The 17,259-nt window shown below is 39.5% G+C and overlaps 2 protein-coding genes across 3 annotated transcripts in view; one reads left to right on the forward strand and one right to left on the reverse strand.

The window, feature by feature from the left end:
* ccdc146 (coiled-coil domain containing 146) overlaps nt 1-12,324 on the reverse strand; it is a 106,869-nt gene extending 94,545 nt beyond the window's left edge. Inside the window, exons 1-2 of one of the 2 annotated variants that reach the window (XM_073066624.1) lie at nt 12,182-12,324; nt 10,662-10,804 (exon numbers count right to left, since the gene is read on the reverse strand). In XM_073066624.1, coding sequence (XP_072922725.1) covers nt 10,662-10,799 — 138 coding nt within the window. In that variant the 5' untranslated portion in view covers nt 10,800-10,804; nt 12,182-12,324. Of the gene's footprint in view, nt 1-10,661; nt 10,805-11,724; nt 11,795-12,181 lie in introns of those variants that run through there. The other variant, XM_073066625.1, reaches the window with a different exon arrangement.
* Nucleotides 12,325-12,384: 60 nt separating this feature from the next.
* fam185a (family with sequence similarity 185 member A) overlaps nt 12,385-17,259 on the forward strand; it is a 71,318-nt gene continuing 66,443 nt past the window's right edge. The window contains exons 1-2 of the mRNA XM_073066626.1: nt 12,385-12,775; nt 13,185-13,294. Of these exons, the coding sequence (XP_072922727.1) occupies nt 12,385-12,775; nt 13,185-13,294 (501 nt within the window). The remainder of the gene's footprint in view (nt 12,776-13,184; nt 13,295-17,259) is intronic.

The raw sequence follows: 17,259 nt of genomic DNA on the forward strand, positions 1-17,259 counted from the left end.
GCCAGTAACTATTGATGACTCAGAAGGGTGCCACAGTAATGTAGTGGTTAGCACAATGTATTACAGCTTGGGGCACTGGAGTTCAGTTTTATTCCAATGCTGGCTGTAAAGAGTTTCTATGTTCCTCCCTGTGAATGCATGGGTTTCCTTCCATAGTCCAAAGACGTACCGGTTAGTAGGTTAATTAGTTGTTGTAAATAGTTCTCTCATTAGCCAAGGTTCACTGAACTTGGTATGCCTGCTGTTCACCCTAGCAGAAACATACTGCCCCTGGACTCTTGATATGTCCTTTTTAAAAGCGCTCTTTTTGCTAACTGTTCCTTTGCCTTTAAATAGTGTTGCCCAGATAGATCCTTGTCTAATGCCCTCAGAGTTGAGTCTGCTTTAATTAACTTGTGGACCTTCTATCATTTTCCATAATTATTTTAAAACTAAAGGGATTTTGACCATGGGTCCAAAGAGCTCCCTAACTATCATTTCAATTACTTGGCCTGACTTGTTCCCTAAGAGGTCCAATATTGCTACTTCATGAGTAGTTACTTCAATATATTGTGTTAGGAAGCTGTCTTGAATGCACCACACAAATTCCATCACATCCGGGCCCACTGAAAATCTCCCACTCACACTACGCTACTATTCTACATGAAACCTTTTGACACAATAGTCAGTTCCTGCTGACGATTGGTGGGGGGAGGGTTGGTGATGATTGGTCTTATAATATAGTCTTAGCAAGATGACTATCCCTTTTTATTTCTAAGTTCTACCCAAATGACTTTGTTACATGATCACTCAAAAATATCCTAAGCAATGATCAATGGTTTACTCTAAGAGGTATTGTAACATCTCCAGTTCATGTCTGGGAAGAGCTAGACATGTGAAAGATTTTTGTTTTACAGATAACACCATGCATTGTTCTGTTGTGAAGCTAGTTGTAACAAGTTTCACTAAGGACATACTTTAAGGAGTTGTTACTGAAACTTCCTATATTTTGTCTACAACAGGCAATCTACTGGACAAATACAATGCTTTAAGCAGCATTAATGTTTGAATTGAATTCAATTTGAATTTGAATTGACTTTATTTCTTACATCCTTCACATAATGAGGAGCAAAAATCTTTGTTATGTCTCCGCCTGAATGTGCAATGTCCAAATTATAGTAATTTGTAATAAATAGTCTGTACAGTAAGATATACAACAGAACAGTCAACATAGTTAGAAATACAATTGTGTCTGTTGGCCTGGTGGAAGAGGCTGTCCCGGAACCTGTTGGTCCTGGCTTTAATGCTGTGGTAGTGTTTCCCGGATGGCAGCAGCTGGAACAGTTTGTGGTTGGGGTGACTTGGGTGTCTAATGGTCCTTTGGGCCCTTTTTACGCACCTGTCGCTGTAAATGCTCTGAATAAAGGGAAGTTCATATGCATAGATGTGCTGGGCTGTCCATACCACTCTCTGCAGTGTCCTACAAATGAGGGAAGTACAGTTCTCATACTAGGCAGTGATACAGCCAGTCAGGATGCTCTCAATTAGGACTCATGCCAAACTTCTTCAACCATCTGAGGTGAAAGAGACGCTGTTGTACTTCTCCCACCATACAGCTGCTGTGTACAGACTACATGAGATCCTTGCCGAGGAACTTAAAGCTGTTCACCCTCTCAACCCCAGATCCATTGATGTCAATAGCAGTAAGCCTGTCTCTGTTCCTCCTTCAAACCACAACCAGCTTCTTTGTTTTTGCGACATTGAGGGAGAGGATGTTTTCTTGACACCACTGAATCAGGGTGATGTCTTCTTCTCTGTAGGCCACCTCGTTATTATTTGAGATAAGGCAATCATTGTAGTATCATCTGCAAATTTAATTAGCAGATTGGAACTGTGGGTGGCGTCACAGTCATGGGTATACAGAGCGTAAAGGAAGGGGCTTAGGACATAGCCCTGGGGAGCACCTGTGTTGAGGATCAGAGGGGCAGAGGTGAGGGAGCCCACTCTTACCACCTGCCAGCAATCTGACAGGAAGTCCAGGATCCAGCTACACAAGGCAGGGTGAAGGCTGAGGTATCTGAGCTTCTTGTCGAGGCTGGAGGGAATTATGGTGTTGAATGCTGAACTGCAGTCCAAGAACAGCATTCTCACATAAGCATCCCTCTTCCCTCTTCTCCAGGTATGTAAGCACGGTGCGTAGAGCTATGGCTAGTTTCTAACACTTGTAGTCTCTCATGCAGCAGACGAGACTATCCAAGCTGTCAGTATTTAAGTCTTTTTAACTCACCATTCTTTTTAACTGCCGTTCAGTCTTCTGACTCACTGTATCAATGAGCTTCAATGGAAATTAGAATCTCCCAGCACTTATACTAGCAGGCTCCTTCTACTGCTAGTAACACAGGCAGTGACAAGGACTTTTGATATATCATGTGTCAAACCGCATAACACCACTTCCTGGGTTGAGGGATACCCTAGGAAAATACACCTAGGGGTGGTAGCAGCAGATGATTAAGAAGTTTCTGAGCAATTAAAGGAAGCCACAAGAATTAAAAGCTGTATATTATTGGTCTAAATTTGGTACATGTGAAACCAATCTAGACTATTTCTGAGAAAAGGAGAATAACTAATAAGTAGAATGACTACAATCAATTTTCACCTAAATGTTTTTTTTATTCTCTTTCCCTCTGATATCTAAAGTGCAGCATTTACTAGATGAGCTGATTCGCTTAAATGCATTTTGCCCAATATACCTAGTTGAGTTGCAGGCAGAATGGTTCCTTGAACAACCTTGGTAGATAAACTTCCTGGTAACAGTAGTTCTTCTCCTTCACTTACTGCTGCACTTCTCTTTCACCTCTTTACTAGCAGCTTGTTTTTAATAGCCCTCTGCTGAACCTTAACATAGGAATAAAAGATTTCAACAGTAGAACAGTTCCTTATCTCCAGCCCCTGTAGTCTTTATAGATTTATGATTCATTTAGAGATCCAGCCTTTCGTGCTGTGCCACTCCAATTTAACCCTAGCCTAGCCACGGACAATTTACAATGACCACTGCATCTTTGGACTGTGGAAGGAAACCAGAACATCTGGAGAAATCCAACGGGGTCGTGAGGGGAATATACAAACTCCTTACAGACTTCAGCACCTGAGATAAGTATAAAAATATTGGTGCAATTGTAAAAAAACTCATAAGAAACCTGTTAACCTGTAAGAAGTTGATCATCTCTTTAAAAGCCAATAATGAGGGCTCTTTTCAACTGTGCAAAGTTGAAAAATGTTTTGAGAAGGAGCAACAACACTCTGATCTACTTACTTTGCATGCTTCCAGAAGGCATTCATTGGTTGTACACAGGCAATTTCACCAGTATGGCTTTCCTCACCAAGTTTGTGCAAATGTGGATTTTAACTGTTTGGGCTCGGGGCAGTCAGAATACCCCCCAAAAATTTAATGTTAAAAAGCTGAATTTGACTGTTATTCCATGTATATTGTGTATAATGTATGCTTAAGGCAAATGAGCAAGCATTCTAGAAAATAATAACATTTATACAGTTAATACTGTATGCAGTTGAGGTACATGAGCATTTTCAGTTGCTGTTGGCAAATGAGGTACTGCATCATTTCCAATTTCTGTCAGCAGACTTAGTTACAGAAGGATATGATATCATAAATGAACTGCCCACCACTCCCAACAGTATTAATATCATTGCTGTAGCTTGTGCACTAACTTCCCTGTTAGTGAGAGCTTGTGCACTGGATGCAACACAGCAATATTTTTATAGCTAAAAATCATCAAAATATTTAATAGTCTTTCAGAGTTTTGGAGAAATAATGAGGGCTGCTGCTGCATTTTTCCTCCTGAATGCTGGATTAACACTGTGTGTGGAGATTCCTCATGGATATAACGAAAGTAGCAGTTTCAAGGATCTAACAGAAATAAATGGAAATGCAGATTGTTCCATCAAGCTGAAGCCCACAGACTGTGATGAAGGTGAATTCTGTGGTTATCAGGTAAATTTTCCACCGTTAACCCTGAAGCTTCCCAAGGAGACTAAGCTACTTGAAAAGACTGTCAAAACTGTTAAAAGTCTTACAGCAACAGTAAATAAAATGAAGAAAAGGTGGCTGGAAGAACAACAGGAAAAGCCTACCAAGCATGATAACAAGATAACTGCACTGGAGAATAAAGTAAAAGCATTGACATCTTCATTGCAGATTGCCAGAAACCAGATCAATTGGCTACAGAGCCGTTTGGAAGAGATGAATACAGACACTGTTTTGCATTACATTAAAAAAGAGCTTTCAAGTATTAACGACACTGTGAATACATTGAATAATAACTGTTACACAACTTGTGCAGTCGAAGGCATGCCAGCAGGTACGTTAATCAATGCATGAAATATAGAATTAAAAATAATTCCATTTAATCCAATTCAAGCAGGTATAATTTTAACCTATCTTTATTCTACTCAACTCCAAAATTAGTTTCAATGATTATTCAAGATTATAAAATGTTGTTTTTCATTCCATTCCAAATAGCAGTAAAATTGAAATTCTAGGATTATATTTCATCATTTAATGAGCCTTTAAATGTATATCACCTATGCATAGCTTAATCTGTATAAAGAAGATTACACACACAATAAATTGTAAAACTTTTCTAACTAACAAAGAATAAAAGGTAAGACCTCACAACTGCAAGTTCACTTTGGATTATTTATTCTTATTTTATTTAGCAATACAGCACGGAGTAGGTCCTGCTGGTCTTTTGAGCCACACTGGTCCAGTAACCCCACAACCCCGATTAACCCTAACCTAATCACGGGACAGTTTACAAATGACCCCAATTAACCGGTATATCTTTGGACCATGGGAGGCAACCAGAGCACAGGGGAATACCCAGGTATTCCACGGGAAGGACATACAGAGACTCCTCACAGAATGGCACCAGAGTTGGCCTCCAAACTCCAGAACGCCCTGGGCTGTAATAGCATCATGCTAGCCGACATGCTACCATGGCGCCTAGACTTTACACTAACTTATTGCCTCTTGAACTAAATCAATAAAGGCAAGCATGCCTTATGACTTCTTTACGACCCTCTCAACTTGCGTGAGCATTCTCATTTTTGTATAGACCCAAGGTTACTCTGCACATCAATCCTGTTAAGGATCCTGCTATTAACTATGTACTTTTTCTTTTCATTTGATCTCCCAAAGTACAACATTTCACTCTTGCCTGGATTGAACGCCACTTGCCATTTCATTGCCCACATTTTCTACACCATCCACAATGTCACCATTCAGCACCCTAAACTGTCCTTCTAGGTAAGGAGAAAATTCACCAGTAAGTCTATCGGAGTCTGATACTGTTAGTGCAGCCTACTCTACATCGGTGAAACCTGACATAGATCGGGAGACCACTGCAATCATGTGAGCTCTACTGCCATCATGAGGCTACTCTCAGGCTGGAGGAGCAACACCTCATATTCTGTCAAGGCAGCCTCCACTCAGCATGAAAATCAATTTCTCTAGCTTCCAGTAATTTCCCCTCTCTCCCTTCCATTCTATTTCTGTTCCCCATCTGGCTCCCCTCTTCTCACCTGCCTCTGGTACCATTGTCCACTGCCCTTTCCTATCAGATTCCTTCTTCTTCAAACTTTTATCTCTTCTACCAATTACCCTCCAGCTTTTCATTTCGTTCTTGCTCTCCCACTCACCCACCTTCCCCCTTAGCTGGTTTCACCTCACCTGCCAGTTTGTACTCTACCTTCTTTTTCTGCTGCCTTCTTCCTACCCTTCCCTTCCAAGTTCTGATGAAAGGTCTTGGCTCAAAGTATTCCTCTCGAAACATGCTGCCTGACCTGCTTAGTTCCTCCAACACTATGTGTAGGATCATAATTATATGCTTCGGTAAATATAGAAAAAATAGAGTTTAAACATTTTGAAAGATATTAATACCAAGTAGAACAAGATATATTGTACATGCTGCTTTTGCTTTATTTTCTTTTAGTTTCTTACAGTCTTTTTCCAAATTAATTAAATGAAAGGAAACTTAATATTGGGATTTTTAAGCCACAAAAACAAATTGCTTCTATCATATTCTATTACAATTTAAAAGTGCACTGGGTAAGTAAGTATTAAACAAGTAGCTGCACCACTCTACTGTTTGCCAACGTAAATCTGGTCAAGTTATTCAAACTGATATGACCAAACTATTTTGGTTTAAGATTATGAAATTAATGACCTTTTTCCCTATTTGCAGGTCAAAAAGTACCGCCTCAAGATTGCTCAGATTTTTATAAAGAAGGAATTCGGAAAAGTGGCATCTATGAAATTGCTCACTGTCCAAATAAAACCTTTTCAGTCTATTGTGAGATGAAAAGTCTGAATGGAGGCTGGACAGTTCTGCAATCTCGCAAAGATGGTAGCGTTGATTTTAATCGAACCTGGGCAGATTACAAAAATGGATTCGGGAACCTATCAACAGAATTTTGGCTGGGAAATGACAAAATACATTATCTGACAAAATCCAAGAAGATGATATTAAGAATTGAAATTGAAGATTGGGATGAAGTCCAAAAATATGCCGAATACAGTCAATTCTCTGTTGCAGATGAAAAGGATCAATATCGTCTCACTATTTCTGGTTACTCTGGCACAGCTGGTGATGCAATGCTTTACAGCAAAGAATATAACCATAATCAAAAATACTTTACCACCAAGGACAAAGATAATGATATGTACCCTTCAGGTAACTGTGGAGCCTATTATAGTTCTGGCTGGTGGTTTGATGCTTGCATGTCAGCCAATCTCAATGGTAAATATTATAAAAAGTATTACAGAGGAATCAGAAATGGGATCTTTTGGGGCACTTGGTATAAAATAAAAACTGAAACTCTGAATGGCTATCGCCATTCTTTCAAAACAGTAAGAATGCTCATCAGGCCAAAAGATATAAAGCAATAACTAAGGTTTCCAAAAGCAATAAAAATCCAATGGTAGAATTTTAAAATGAAATAAGAAAATGTAAGGAATACTCAGCAGGTCAGGCAGCATCTACAGAGAAAGAGAGAGTTAATATTTTAGTTCAATGACCTTGTATCAGAACTGGAAAAGTGACTTTTTACCCACTGGTCTGAAATGTTAATTCCATGTCACTTTTTCTCCACAAATGCAGCTATTTCTTGCATTTTGTATTTTTATTTCAGAAGTTCCCAAAAGATTTGTTTAAAAATAACTTCAGCTTTACTTTGAAGCTGCCAGAATTGATCACAAGTTAAAATATCAACTGCAAGTTGAATTCACTGATCAACATTTGGTTATACATTGTTAAAAGAACCAGATTTTGAAAACTCAGTACAACCATCTGCTGATACTCTTGTGAGAATTTTAGCACTTCTGACCCAAGATAAACTAACCCATCCCTAGGCCTTCCAATTGTTTATAACACTGGAGATACCTGTCTCTAATTTTCTATCACTTCCTTTGAATCAGTACCACTTCCATTATGTCAAATTGCCTCTCTGAAATCAGGTCTTAGTTGAGTTAACATGCCTTCCAGCCACACTGGGAAGACTGGAGCCATCATATTCAATTCTGCTGCAAAATCTTCTCCTTTGCCACAGTTGACCAACATATTATAGTAACTAGACTGTGCAAACAGTGTCTTCCTTGACCAACACTGACGTTCCTATCCTTTTTCTTAAGTCTTCTTATTTTCATATCTTTAGCTCCTTCTTCAATATTTTAGAAGACTTCTTGAATTTATTTCTCACAACTAACTTTTCAAGTTCCACCTTACATTAGCTCTAATTTATAGAACTTGTTCATGCTATTTCTTGTGGAATTAATCTGATTTAAATGTACAAAATTTTAATTTTGCACTGTGGGGTACCACGGTAGTGTAGCAGCTAGCACGATGCTATTACAGTTCGGGGCACTGGAGTTCAGAGATCTTTTCCAACATGGCTATAAAGGAGTTTATGTGTTCCTCTCCGTGAATGTGTGGATTTCCTCAGGGTGCTCTGATTTCCTCCCACATTCCAAAGACATACTGGTTAACAGGTTAACTGGTCACTGTAAATTGATTAGGCTCGGGTTAAATAGGTTGGTTGCTGGGTGGTGCGGCTTGTTGGGCTGGAAGGGTCTGTTCTGCACCACATCTCTAAATACATACATACATAAAATTCCTGAAGGATTTTATAGGATGTATTAGGGTAGAATTGGTATCATCCATTGAAATTGGGGCAGGATCTCAAATAATGGGTGGACAATTCAGAACAGCGATGAGAAGGGATTCCTTACCTTTAAAATCTTTGGAATTCCCTAACCAAGAGGACTGTAGACACTGATTCACTGAGTCAGTTAAAGCATAGTTTGATATATTTTGGCTGCTAAGATGATGAAGGGATATGGGGTCATTTCAGGAAATTGGCACTGAGGTAGAAGGTCAGCCGTGATCTTAATGAATGGCAGAACAAGCATAAAGGGTCAAATGGCTTCTTTTTCTATGTTCATATGATCTAAACAGGATCATTTAGCAGTCTCCTCTTCAATCTCCATTAGATACCCACTTCAATATAGTAAATTTTACCCTTACTTACCTTTGGATCCCTGCATGATCTTGCCGTTAATTGTTTGTGTTAATCCATCTCCAATACCCTCAGTGCTCTTTACAGTGCCCTCTGATAGATTCCTATTCTCCTTTCCCAATCATCAATGGCAAGGTATTCCACTTCTTTTCACACCATCAAGAGCCTCATCAAAACCCATCACTTCAATACTTTGATCTTCTTAATTTCTCTGTGTTATGTTACAGGTTGCTTTTCTTTTTAAATTACCTTGGGAAGTTAACGTGTTATTTTAAAAAGCTAGTTGTTGTTAAGAAGGAGAATATATAATGGAAAAATGTGTACATGGGGATGTAAAATATATTTCTACTTGTTATTATGACTGTAGGTGAGGTACAACAGCCATTGGTTGCATAGCAAACAAAGAGGTGAGGCCAAGACTTCATTCTTGGTCCAACATGAATACTGGGCTTTCTATGCAGCTCCAATTCTGAACCACAATTGGGTTGAAAATTTCTAGAGAAAAAAGAAAGGTGAAGGAACTCATCAGATGGAACAGCATCTGTATGGGGAGGGGAAACGTTGATGTTTTGTATCAAGGTCCTGCATCAGGGCAGCTGCAGGGTCCTAACTGAAATGTTGACAATTTTTCTCCTCTCACCGATGCTGCTCAATCACTAAGTTTCTCCAGCAGTGTATTTTATGCTCCAGATTCCAGCTTTTGCATCCCCTCATCTTTTTAAGCGGTGTACGGCAACTTTTTAAAATAATCTATTTTGTATTGTTTTGTTAGGGAATTTCAGGTCAATGTCTATAAGCAATCCAATAGGCTTTATGAACCTATGAAAGGTTTTTTATAGATAATAGCTCAATGCTACATAACATAAATATTGATTTATCATTCTAACACCAGCAGAATACTAACTGCAATTAGTAAAAAAAAAGAATGTAACTTTGTTGTATACTCATTAATAGATTCCTTTTCTACTTGTTGCACTCCTTATATTGTTATTGTAATGCTCATGCAATGTTAAAACAATACTTTGCAACAAATTATTCAGCAATTTAATGATAAAGAGAGCATTGTATCTATGTAATTCTTGCAAATTTTTGGCGAAGTACTGTTGAAAGAATCAAAATAAACTGCTGTTTACAAAAGATGTGTGTAAAAATGTGAACTTGAATATTAACTTTCATTATGATGTCTTTATTGCAAGCTCCAAGAACTTACACAAATCTGTAAAGCTACTAAACATGTTGATAATAAAATAAACAGTATTTGGTGATTTGTGTTTGATCCATTTCATTTACAATACATAATGTCATTTAAGGACAAAAGTTTCTCCCACCACTTTGCCAACAATTTCATCCTCAATTGCAGTTTTGTCACATTTTCTGAAGGTGGGTTAGAATGTATGTAGCATGGCTATCTCTACATTGGCGACACCAAGCATAGATCAGGCAACCATTCTGCATAGTACCTGCACTCTGTTTGTAACAGCCCATCTTGAGCTTCTGGTTGCTGGTCATTTTAACTCCCATTCTCATTCTCACACCACCCTTCATGTCCTTAGTCTTTTCTACTGCTATGCTGAAGCCAAACACACCTCATATTGAGCCTAGGATATGAGGTATGAAAGCAACGGTACAAACATTGAATTTTCCAGTTCAAGTAATCCACTCCCCTTGTATTATTTTCCTACTCCCACCAATCACCCTCTCTTCTTATCTGGTTCCACATGCTCAACATCTCTCTCTTGCCTGGTCCAATTACTTACCGACTTCAGTCTCTACACTTCCCTCTCTCCTCTCCCACCTGGCCTCATCTGCCTATTATCTCCCCGTCCTTGCAGTTGTTGTAAACAATGAGATGCAGTAGTGTAAAATAAATGATAGTGAATTGGAAGCCTACATTCAGCACTTCTCCCAACTCTTAAGATTACTGAGGAACACAGATAAAAGCTAGGTGATGATATAAAATGAGTTGTCAACTGGACAAAGTTAAAACTGTTCTCAGGGAGCTTCATCCAACCACAACTGAGGTTATGCAAAGTTCCCAACCAGACTTCAAACCCACAGAGCATCAATTAGTGCAAAATTAGAAGAGAACTTACTTCATCTAAGCATTGAAAAGCTGGACTGGTAGTCACATCCACTGTTTGCTCCTCTTGAATATCTATAGTTGGAGCAACAGCTGTGATGACTTCCTCTTCATCAGATACATCAGGAATCAATTCTTCCTCTCCACTCATTTTGTCTAGAGAATGAAAAATATATAAATGAAGTACACATCACTGAGGATCTCACTTGGTCTGTACATAATTGCTGTGTGGTGAAAAAGGCACAACAGCACCTCAGATGGTTGAAGAAGTTTGGTATGGGCCCTTAAATCCTAAGAACTTTCTATAGGGGCACAACTGGGAGCATCCTGACTGGCTGCATCACTGCCTGGTATGGGAACTGTACTTCCCTCAATCACAGGACTCTGCAGAGAGTGTTGCGGACAGTCCAGCGCATCTGCAGATGTGAACTTCCCACTATTCGGGACATTTACAAAGACGGGTGTGTAAAAAGGGCCCAAAAGATCATTGGGTACCCAAGTCACCCCAAACACAAACTGTTCCAGCTGCTACCATCCAGGAAAAGGCACTGCAGCATAAAACCCAGGACCAACAGCTTCTTCCACCAGGCTTAATTTATGCTGAAACAACTGTATTTTTATGTTATTTTGACTATCCTGTTGTACATACTACTTATTATAAATTACTATACATTGCACATTTAGACGACGTAGTGTAAAGATTTTTAGTCCTCATGTATATGAAGGATGTAAATAACATTCAATTCAATTCAAAACTGCTCACATACTTCAAGTGGAGCCTCCCCAGTGCTTTATAAAGGTCTCAACAATCCAACAGATTTATCAGGCAAGATTTTCCCTTGAGGAAACCATGCAGACTACGGCCTATTTTACCATGGTCCAGTTCTGGAGGAAGCTTCAAGACAGAGCAACCCCATAAAACAGACTCCTCACCCTCCCAGAAGTTGTTTGAAGAATTTTAAATCCAGGAATAGGCAGCGCTGATTTTTTCCCCCCCTTCTGCCACAAGACACCTGTAAACGTTGTCTTTGCCCTCAAGCTGTGGCTTGACATTTCTCAAAATACATCATTTATACCTTACAAGCTGCCGTTCCTTGCACAGTCTTTGGGCCACAGCTTCCCGATCGTTTACCGCTAGCACTCAGCATTTCCATGGTAACCATTCTCCTAAACCCTGCCTCTCCATTGGTCAGATGGGGCGTAGCTTTGGGACAATGTCAAGGATCGGTCCCCAGAAAACTGATCGGTTACATTCTAATCAAACCGGGCACCTTTATGAATCTTTAAATATAGTATATGCTAATTTTGTATTAATACGCAAAACACCTACATACTGCTGTAGCTTTAAACAACTCCATGATATTAGTTAATATTATTTTTTTTAAAACTGAGTTATATCAGTCTTAAACAACCGTGCCGGTGTAGCTCTTTCACCAGAGTTCTGTACTGCTGAGAAGTTGACAATGTTAAAAGTCCTTTTTTGTGAAATGGCTGTGAAGTTAAATCATCATCAGTGTTTATCAGCAAACTTACTCTGTTAATCTATAGTCATCGTCGGCCAGGAATGGCTCCCGTATTGCATTCTGGGAACTGTAGTTTTCACTGATGAGGTGGCCGGTCAAACAGAGAGCGTTGACTTCAACTCCCAGCATCCCCACCTCCGTACTCCACGAAACAACAACAACAATCGTAACTGCAGAACAGCTGTGAGAGAGTTGTACTTTCCTGGGCTCAACATGACTTTTCTCGTTGTATTTTGCCGTAGAGCCTGCCGAGCGGTATTGCTCAAGGAGGGTTTTCTCCGGACAGTGCCCAGGAGGCCTCTGTGTCAAAACCGAAGCCTCGGCTCCAGACAGAAGGGCAATGCACTGAAACGCTGGACCATGCTGGTGGACCCGTTCAGTTCCTTAAAGGTCCGCCTGCCCTGCGATGTGTCCGTGAAGGCGTTGGATCCGCATGGTTACCCAGCAGCTGACCGCGCTTTTGTTGAGCTCCTTTCCCCCAACCAAGCTGAAAACCTAGACGATGTTCTGGTGCAGTATGATAAAGCCCGTAAGCAGATGCTAGTGGTTTCAGAAAACATTAGCAGTGATGCTCGTATTGATCTGATAACTCCGGTAAAGTTTGGTGAGTATTTATTGGCAATTTGAAACGGACTAAGCAGTTTACTAATTTTAATCCAGAACAATTAATGCTGTCGAGCAGCATCTGTGGAGAGAAGAAATTGTCTATATTGATCGGAACAACTGGGAAAATGACAAAAATGTTTTAAGTTGCAGAGGATGGATAGGACAAAGATCTCGATCTTTATCCTTCTCTGCCATTTAAGAGAAATAGTTTTTCCTCGTTGTTAAGGTTTGTGACATGAATCATTTAACTCCATTTACCTTTCCCCGGATGCTGCCCTGCCAGTTGAATGTTTGAGTATTTTCCATTTTTATTTTAGATTCCAGCACCTGCAATTTGACTTTCAAGCATCCTGTTTAGTATGTTGTGATATTGCTTAAAACTGTTGAATCAAAATTTTGTTTTGCAGATCTGGATATTAGTACATTTCAGAAAGGATGCGTTAAGATTAAAAAAATGGAGTGTGATAACTGCTATGTGGAAACTGAGAAAGGGCACAGTATCTTGAATTCATTAAAGGTATAAATAAGCATTCTTAATGTTTATCTTATAGTCCGTTTCATTTCTTAATTTAAAGTGTTAATAATTTCTTTCAATCCCATATGCAAGATTATTGTTTTAAGTAATTAAAATAGTGTGTATGATTTAATCAACAAAGTTATTATAACTCCAAAGCAAATGTAGAATATTTATTAAAAAGGGTAAAATCTGTGTGGGGAAATAAACACATAAGTTCTAATAATTAAGGAAAATCTTTTAACTTGACCACCTATGTATTATGCAAAAAAAAAACCTTTGTAAATCACGAGGCACTTCATGGGAGCATTGTCAAACAGTTAATGTATTTGTTTAGAGATACAGCATGAAATAGGCCCTTCAGGCCCTTTGAGCTGTGCCGGCTCCAGTTTAACCCTAACCTAATCATGGGACAGTTCACAATCACCAAATAATCTACTAACCGGACTGTGGAAGGAAACAGGAGCACCTGGAGGAAACCCATGCTTTCATGGAGAGGACATGTGACTCCTTACAGATGACGTCGGAATTGAACTACAAACTCTGATGCAGTAGCGTCGTGCTAACTGCTATGTTAACACAGAAATATTGTGATGAGCAATATTAAACTGATAGATTTTAAAGCATAATATTTATACACCAATATCTCCCCAATATTTATACATTGGGGAGACCCGCTGCAGACTGGGAGACTGTTTCATCAAACACCAGCGCTCAGTCCTCCAGCAGTGGCGGGATCTCCCTGTGGCCACACACTTCAATTCCACAGACCACTCCCACTCCGACATGTCTGTCCATGGCCTCCTCTACCGTCAGGATGAGGCCACATGCAGGTTGATGGAGCAACACCTTATCTCCCGCCTAGGTAGCCTCCTACCTGCCGGCATGAACATTCAACTCACAAACCTCCGTTGATACCCCCGCCCCCCTTTACCCCATCCCTATCTATAATTTTAGTCTGGTTTTCTTTCTCTCTCTTTCCCTCTCACTATAATCTCCCCCCAGCCCTACCTTTCTTTCTCTTTTATTTCCCATAATTCTCCACCTTCCCCCAGCCCATTTCCCTTCAGCCTATCACTTCCCAGCTCTCTACTTCATCCCTCCTCCCACTTCTTATCCCCCCTCGACCATCCCATGTTACTTCACTCCTGATGAAGGGTTTCGGCCCAAAACGTCGTCACTACCTCCTCCCATAGATGCTGTCTGACCTACTGAGTTCTGCCAGCATTTTGTGTTTTTATTTATTTCCAGCATCTGCAGATTGACTCGTGTTGCCTTTGGGTAGATTTTAAAGCGTATTTTAGATGAGAGAGGAAGGAGTTCTGCAGCCTAAGACTTTAGCAGCTGAATACATGGTTGCCAGAGGTGAATCAGTTGCAGAAGTAAGAATTCACTTGCAGTTGGAAATGAAGAAAACCAAAAGTGTATTGAACTTGAAAGCTGCAAAGATATTGGAGTTGGAACTGCAGATTGTGATCATACAACTTTACATCCTAGATGTTGATCAGAAATATCCATAGATTAAAAATTAAATAACTGTCTACTGTGTAGAACAATACTTCCCTGGTAATACTAAACATTTTAAGTTGAGTTGGTGATGTTTCCTACCTCAACAACAGTTTCTTACTGCTTGCACCTACTGACGATTTTGAGCATTAATATGAAAGATCTCTATTAAGCTGCAGCTAGGAATAGAGAATCGAAGGTGAGTAGAGGAGTTTTCCTGAAGATGTTGCTGTGAGATCTGGTTGAGGATCCTGATGTGCTATAACTTCTAAGAACAATGTAACTGATGAGCCATAACTTGTCAAAGTGAAATAATCATAATATTATCCGTAGATCTTTGAACAGTAAAAAAGTAGAATTAGTTAGTCTGTAACAGTCTGGTTAGTAGTAAATGTACAGAAACATGACTCCTATGCGAAACAAATTTTGTTAGAAAATTACCATCGGCAAGACACTGCTGGCTTACCCATTAGATCATTAGACAGAAAGCACAGAAACGGGCCCTTTGATCCACTAAGTTCACTTTTAAGTTGCATTTAATTTTTAATGCATTCCATTCTCAACTTGCCCTCCCCCATCACCCTGCCCAGATTCCTCCATTTGCCACACATACAGTCACAGGTTAATGTGCAAACTCCACGTGATGGCACCACAGGTATAGATTGGACCTGGATTGCTGGAGTTATGGAGCAGCAGTTCTATTAGGGCCTATGTTGCCCCTAAAAAAAAACACAACTTTAGAACAAGTTAACAATGGCAAAGTTGTAACAAAAGAGAGAATAGTTGGAGTATTTTGCTGATTTGTTGCTGCAGGAAGTTGAAGATTTCTTCTCAAAGGAGCATTGTACACAGTTTAAAGATTATTATCAGTTGTTACTATGGCATTCTTACTGCTGAATGCATAACTTTGTAAATCTTGAAATCAAATATATTAAATTGGGAATATTAATGTGGGCTGGATTAATGTTGAACTAGTCAAGTAAACAAAATGCCACAAATGGTGTGGATTATAGCTACAGCAACCCAAGCCTATTTCTGACCTCTGTTAGAGTTGCATATTCTCCCAATGACCACGTGGATTTCCCCCAAGATGCTCTGGTTTGTTCCACACCCCAAAGTTCTGTGAGTTGATTGGCCACTGCAAATAGCGCTTAATGTGTAAGTGAGTGATAGAATCTGGATGAGTTATTGGGGATGTGGTGATATAAATAGGATTAGTTTAAATGGGTTCTTGATAATGGCGCGGACTTGATGTGACAAAGGTTTAGTTTCTATCTTGCATGAATCTTGACTTTGAGGATTGTTTTTTTAGCCATACCTAAATTACATGAACTTGCCATGAGGTGGCATGATTTCCTTATATATATGTAAAAGAATAGACTGAATACTTGTATAGAAACTAGGTTAAAAATCACATTTCCAACTAATAATTATGTAAGACAAAAAGCTTGCACAACTTAAGTTTAGAGCACACGTTTTACAGCTATTTGTAGTGTGAGATAGTCAGGGACTGGAATCATTTTTGTGTGCAAGTTTTAAGAGGCAGCAGAGAAAGCCTCAAGGTGGCTCTGGATGAAGAAAGCAAGTCAATGGGGATCTGCAGCTCATGCTCCCTGAACACAAGTTGTGGCTGAATTGCCTGGGTGAGGGTGTCTGATTTTGACAGACCCAAAACACCCGATGAGCCCAGGTTACATCATTGATGATGGGTTCAGAGCATCGTGAGATATATTCTTCAAAAAAAAGTTTGCTAAAATCTCAAGATGGACAACATCTGCTGAATCTCTGGGTCACAGATTTCTTCAGTAACAATGCCACTCTATGTGCGAGAGGGGTGACGAGTTTTCAGTCTAAAAGTTTCCTAAAGCATTTATATTTTCATATAAAATATAATATTTCATTATATAAAATATTGAAAATATAACTGTTAGTATTTACAGTGGATTCTAGTTAATTGGGCCATCGGTTAATCAGGGAAACTGCTTATTTGGGCCAACTCTTAAAAAATAAAAGCTAATCGAGAAAATTGCTGGGATTCTCTTTATTTACATCCTATCCTCGTTATATGTGGGGGACGTTCCTAGCAGTCGATGCATAATGTGAATAATTGTGTAAATAGGGATGCGTTCCAGAGGGCTTCCTAAATATGTTTTATCTGTAATTTATTCACATTTTCATACCAATACGACACAAAAGCTGTACCACAAGGCACATTCGTATTATATTTCATCAATTTAAGGTAATATTCAATGTAATAAATCATAGAAAGTTAACATACTAGGGTGTATAGTACTCACCAACAGTGGCAGGTGTGTTCGCTCCAGGAGATGAGTGGTTGTTGTGGTGTCGGGCAGCTTTACGTGGATAAGTTGCATGGATGGTTGTGGTCATCAGGATCATATCAAGCACAGCAAGGGGTGAAGGAAGACTCAGAACTCTTAGAACTGCCGGCACTGGTTTGA

Source organism: Hemitrygon akajei, chromosome 14 (genome assembly GCF_048418815.1).
Source record: "Hemitrygon akajei chromosome 14, sHemAka1.3, whole genome shotgun sequence".
Classification (NCBI taxonomy): domain Eukaryota; kingdom Metazoa; phylum Chordata; class Chondrichthyes; order Myliobatiformes; family Dasyatidae; genus Hemitrygon; species Hemitrygon akajei.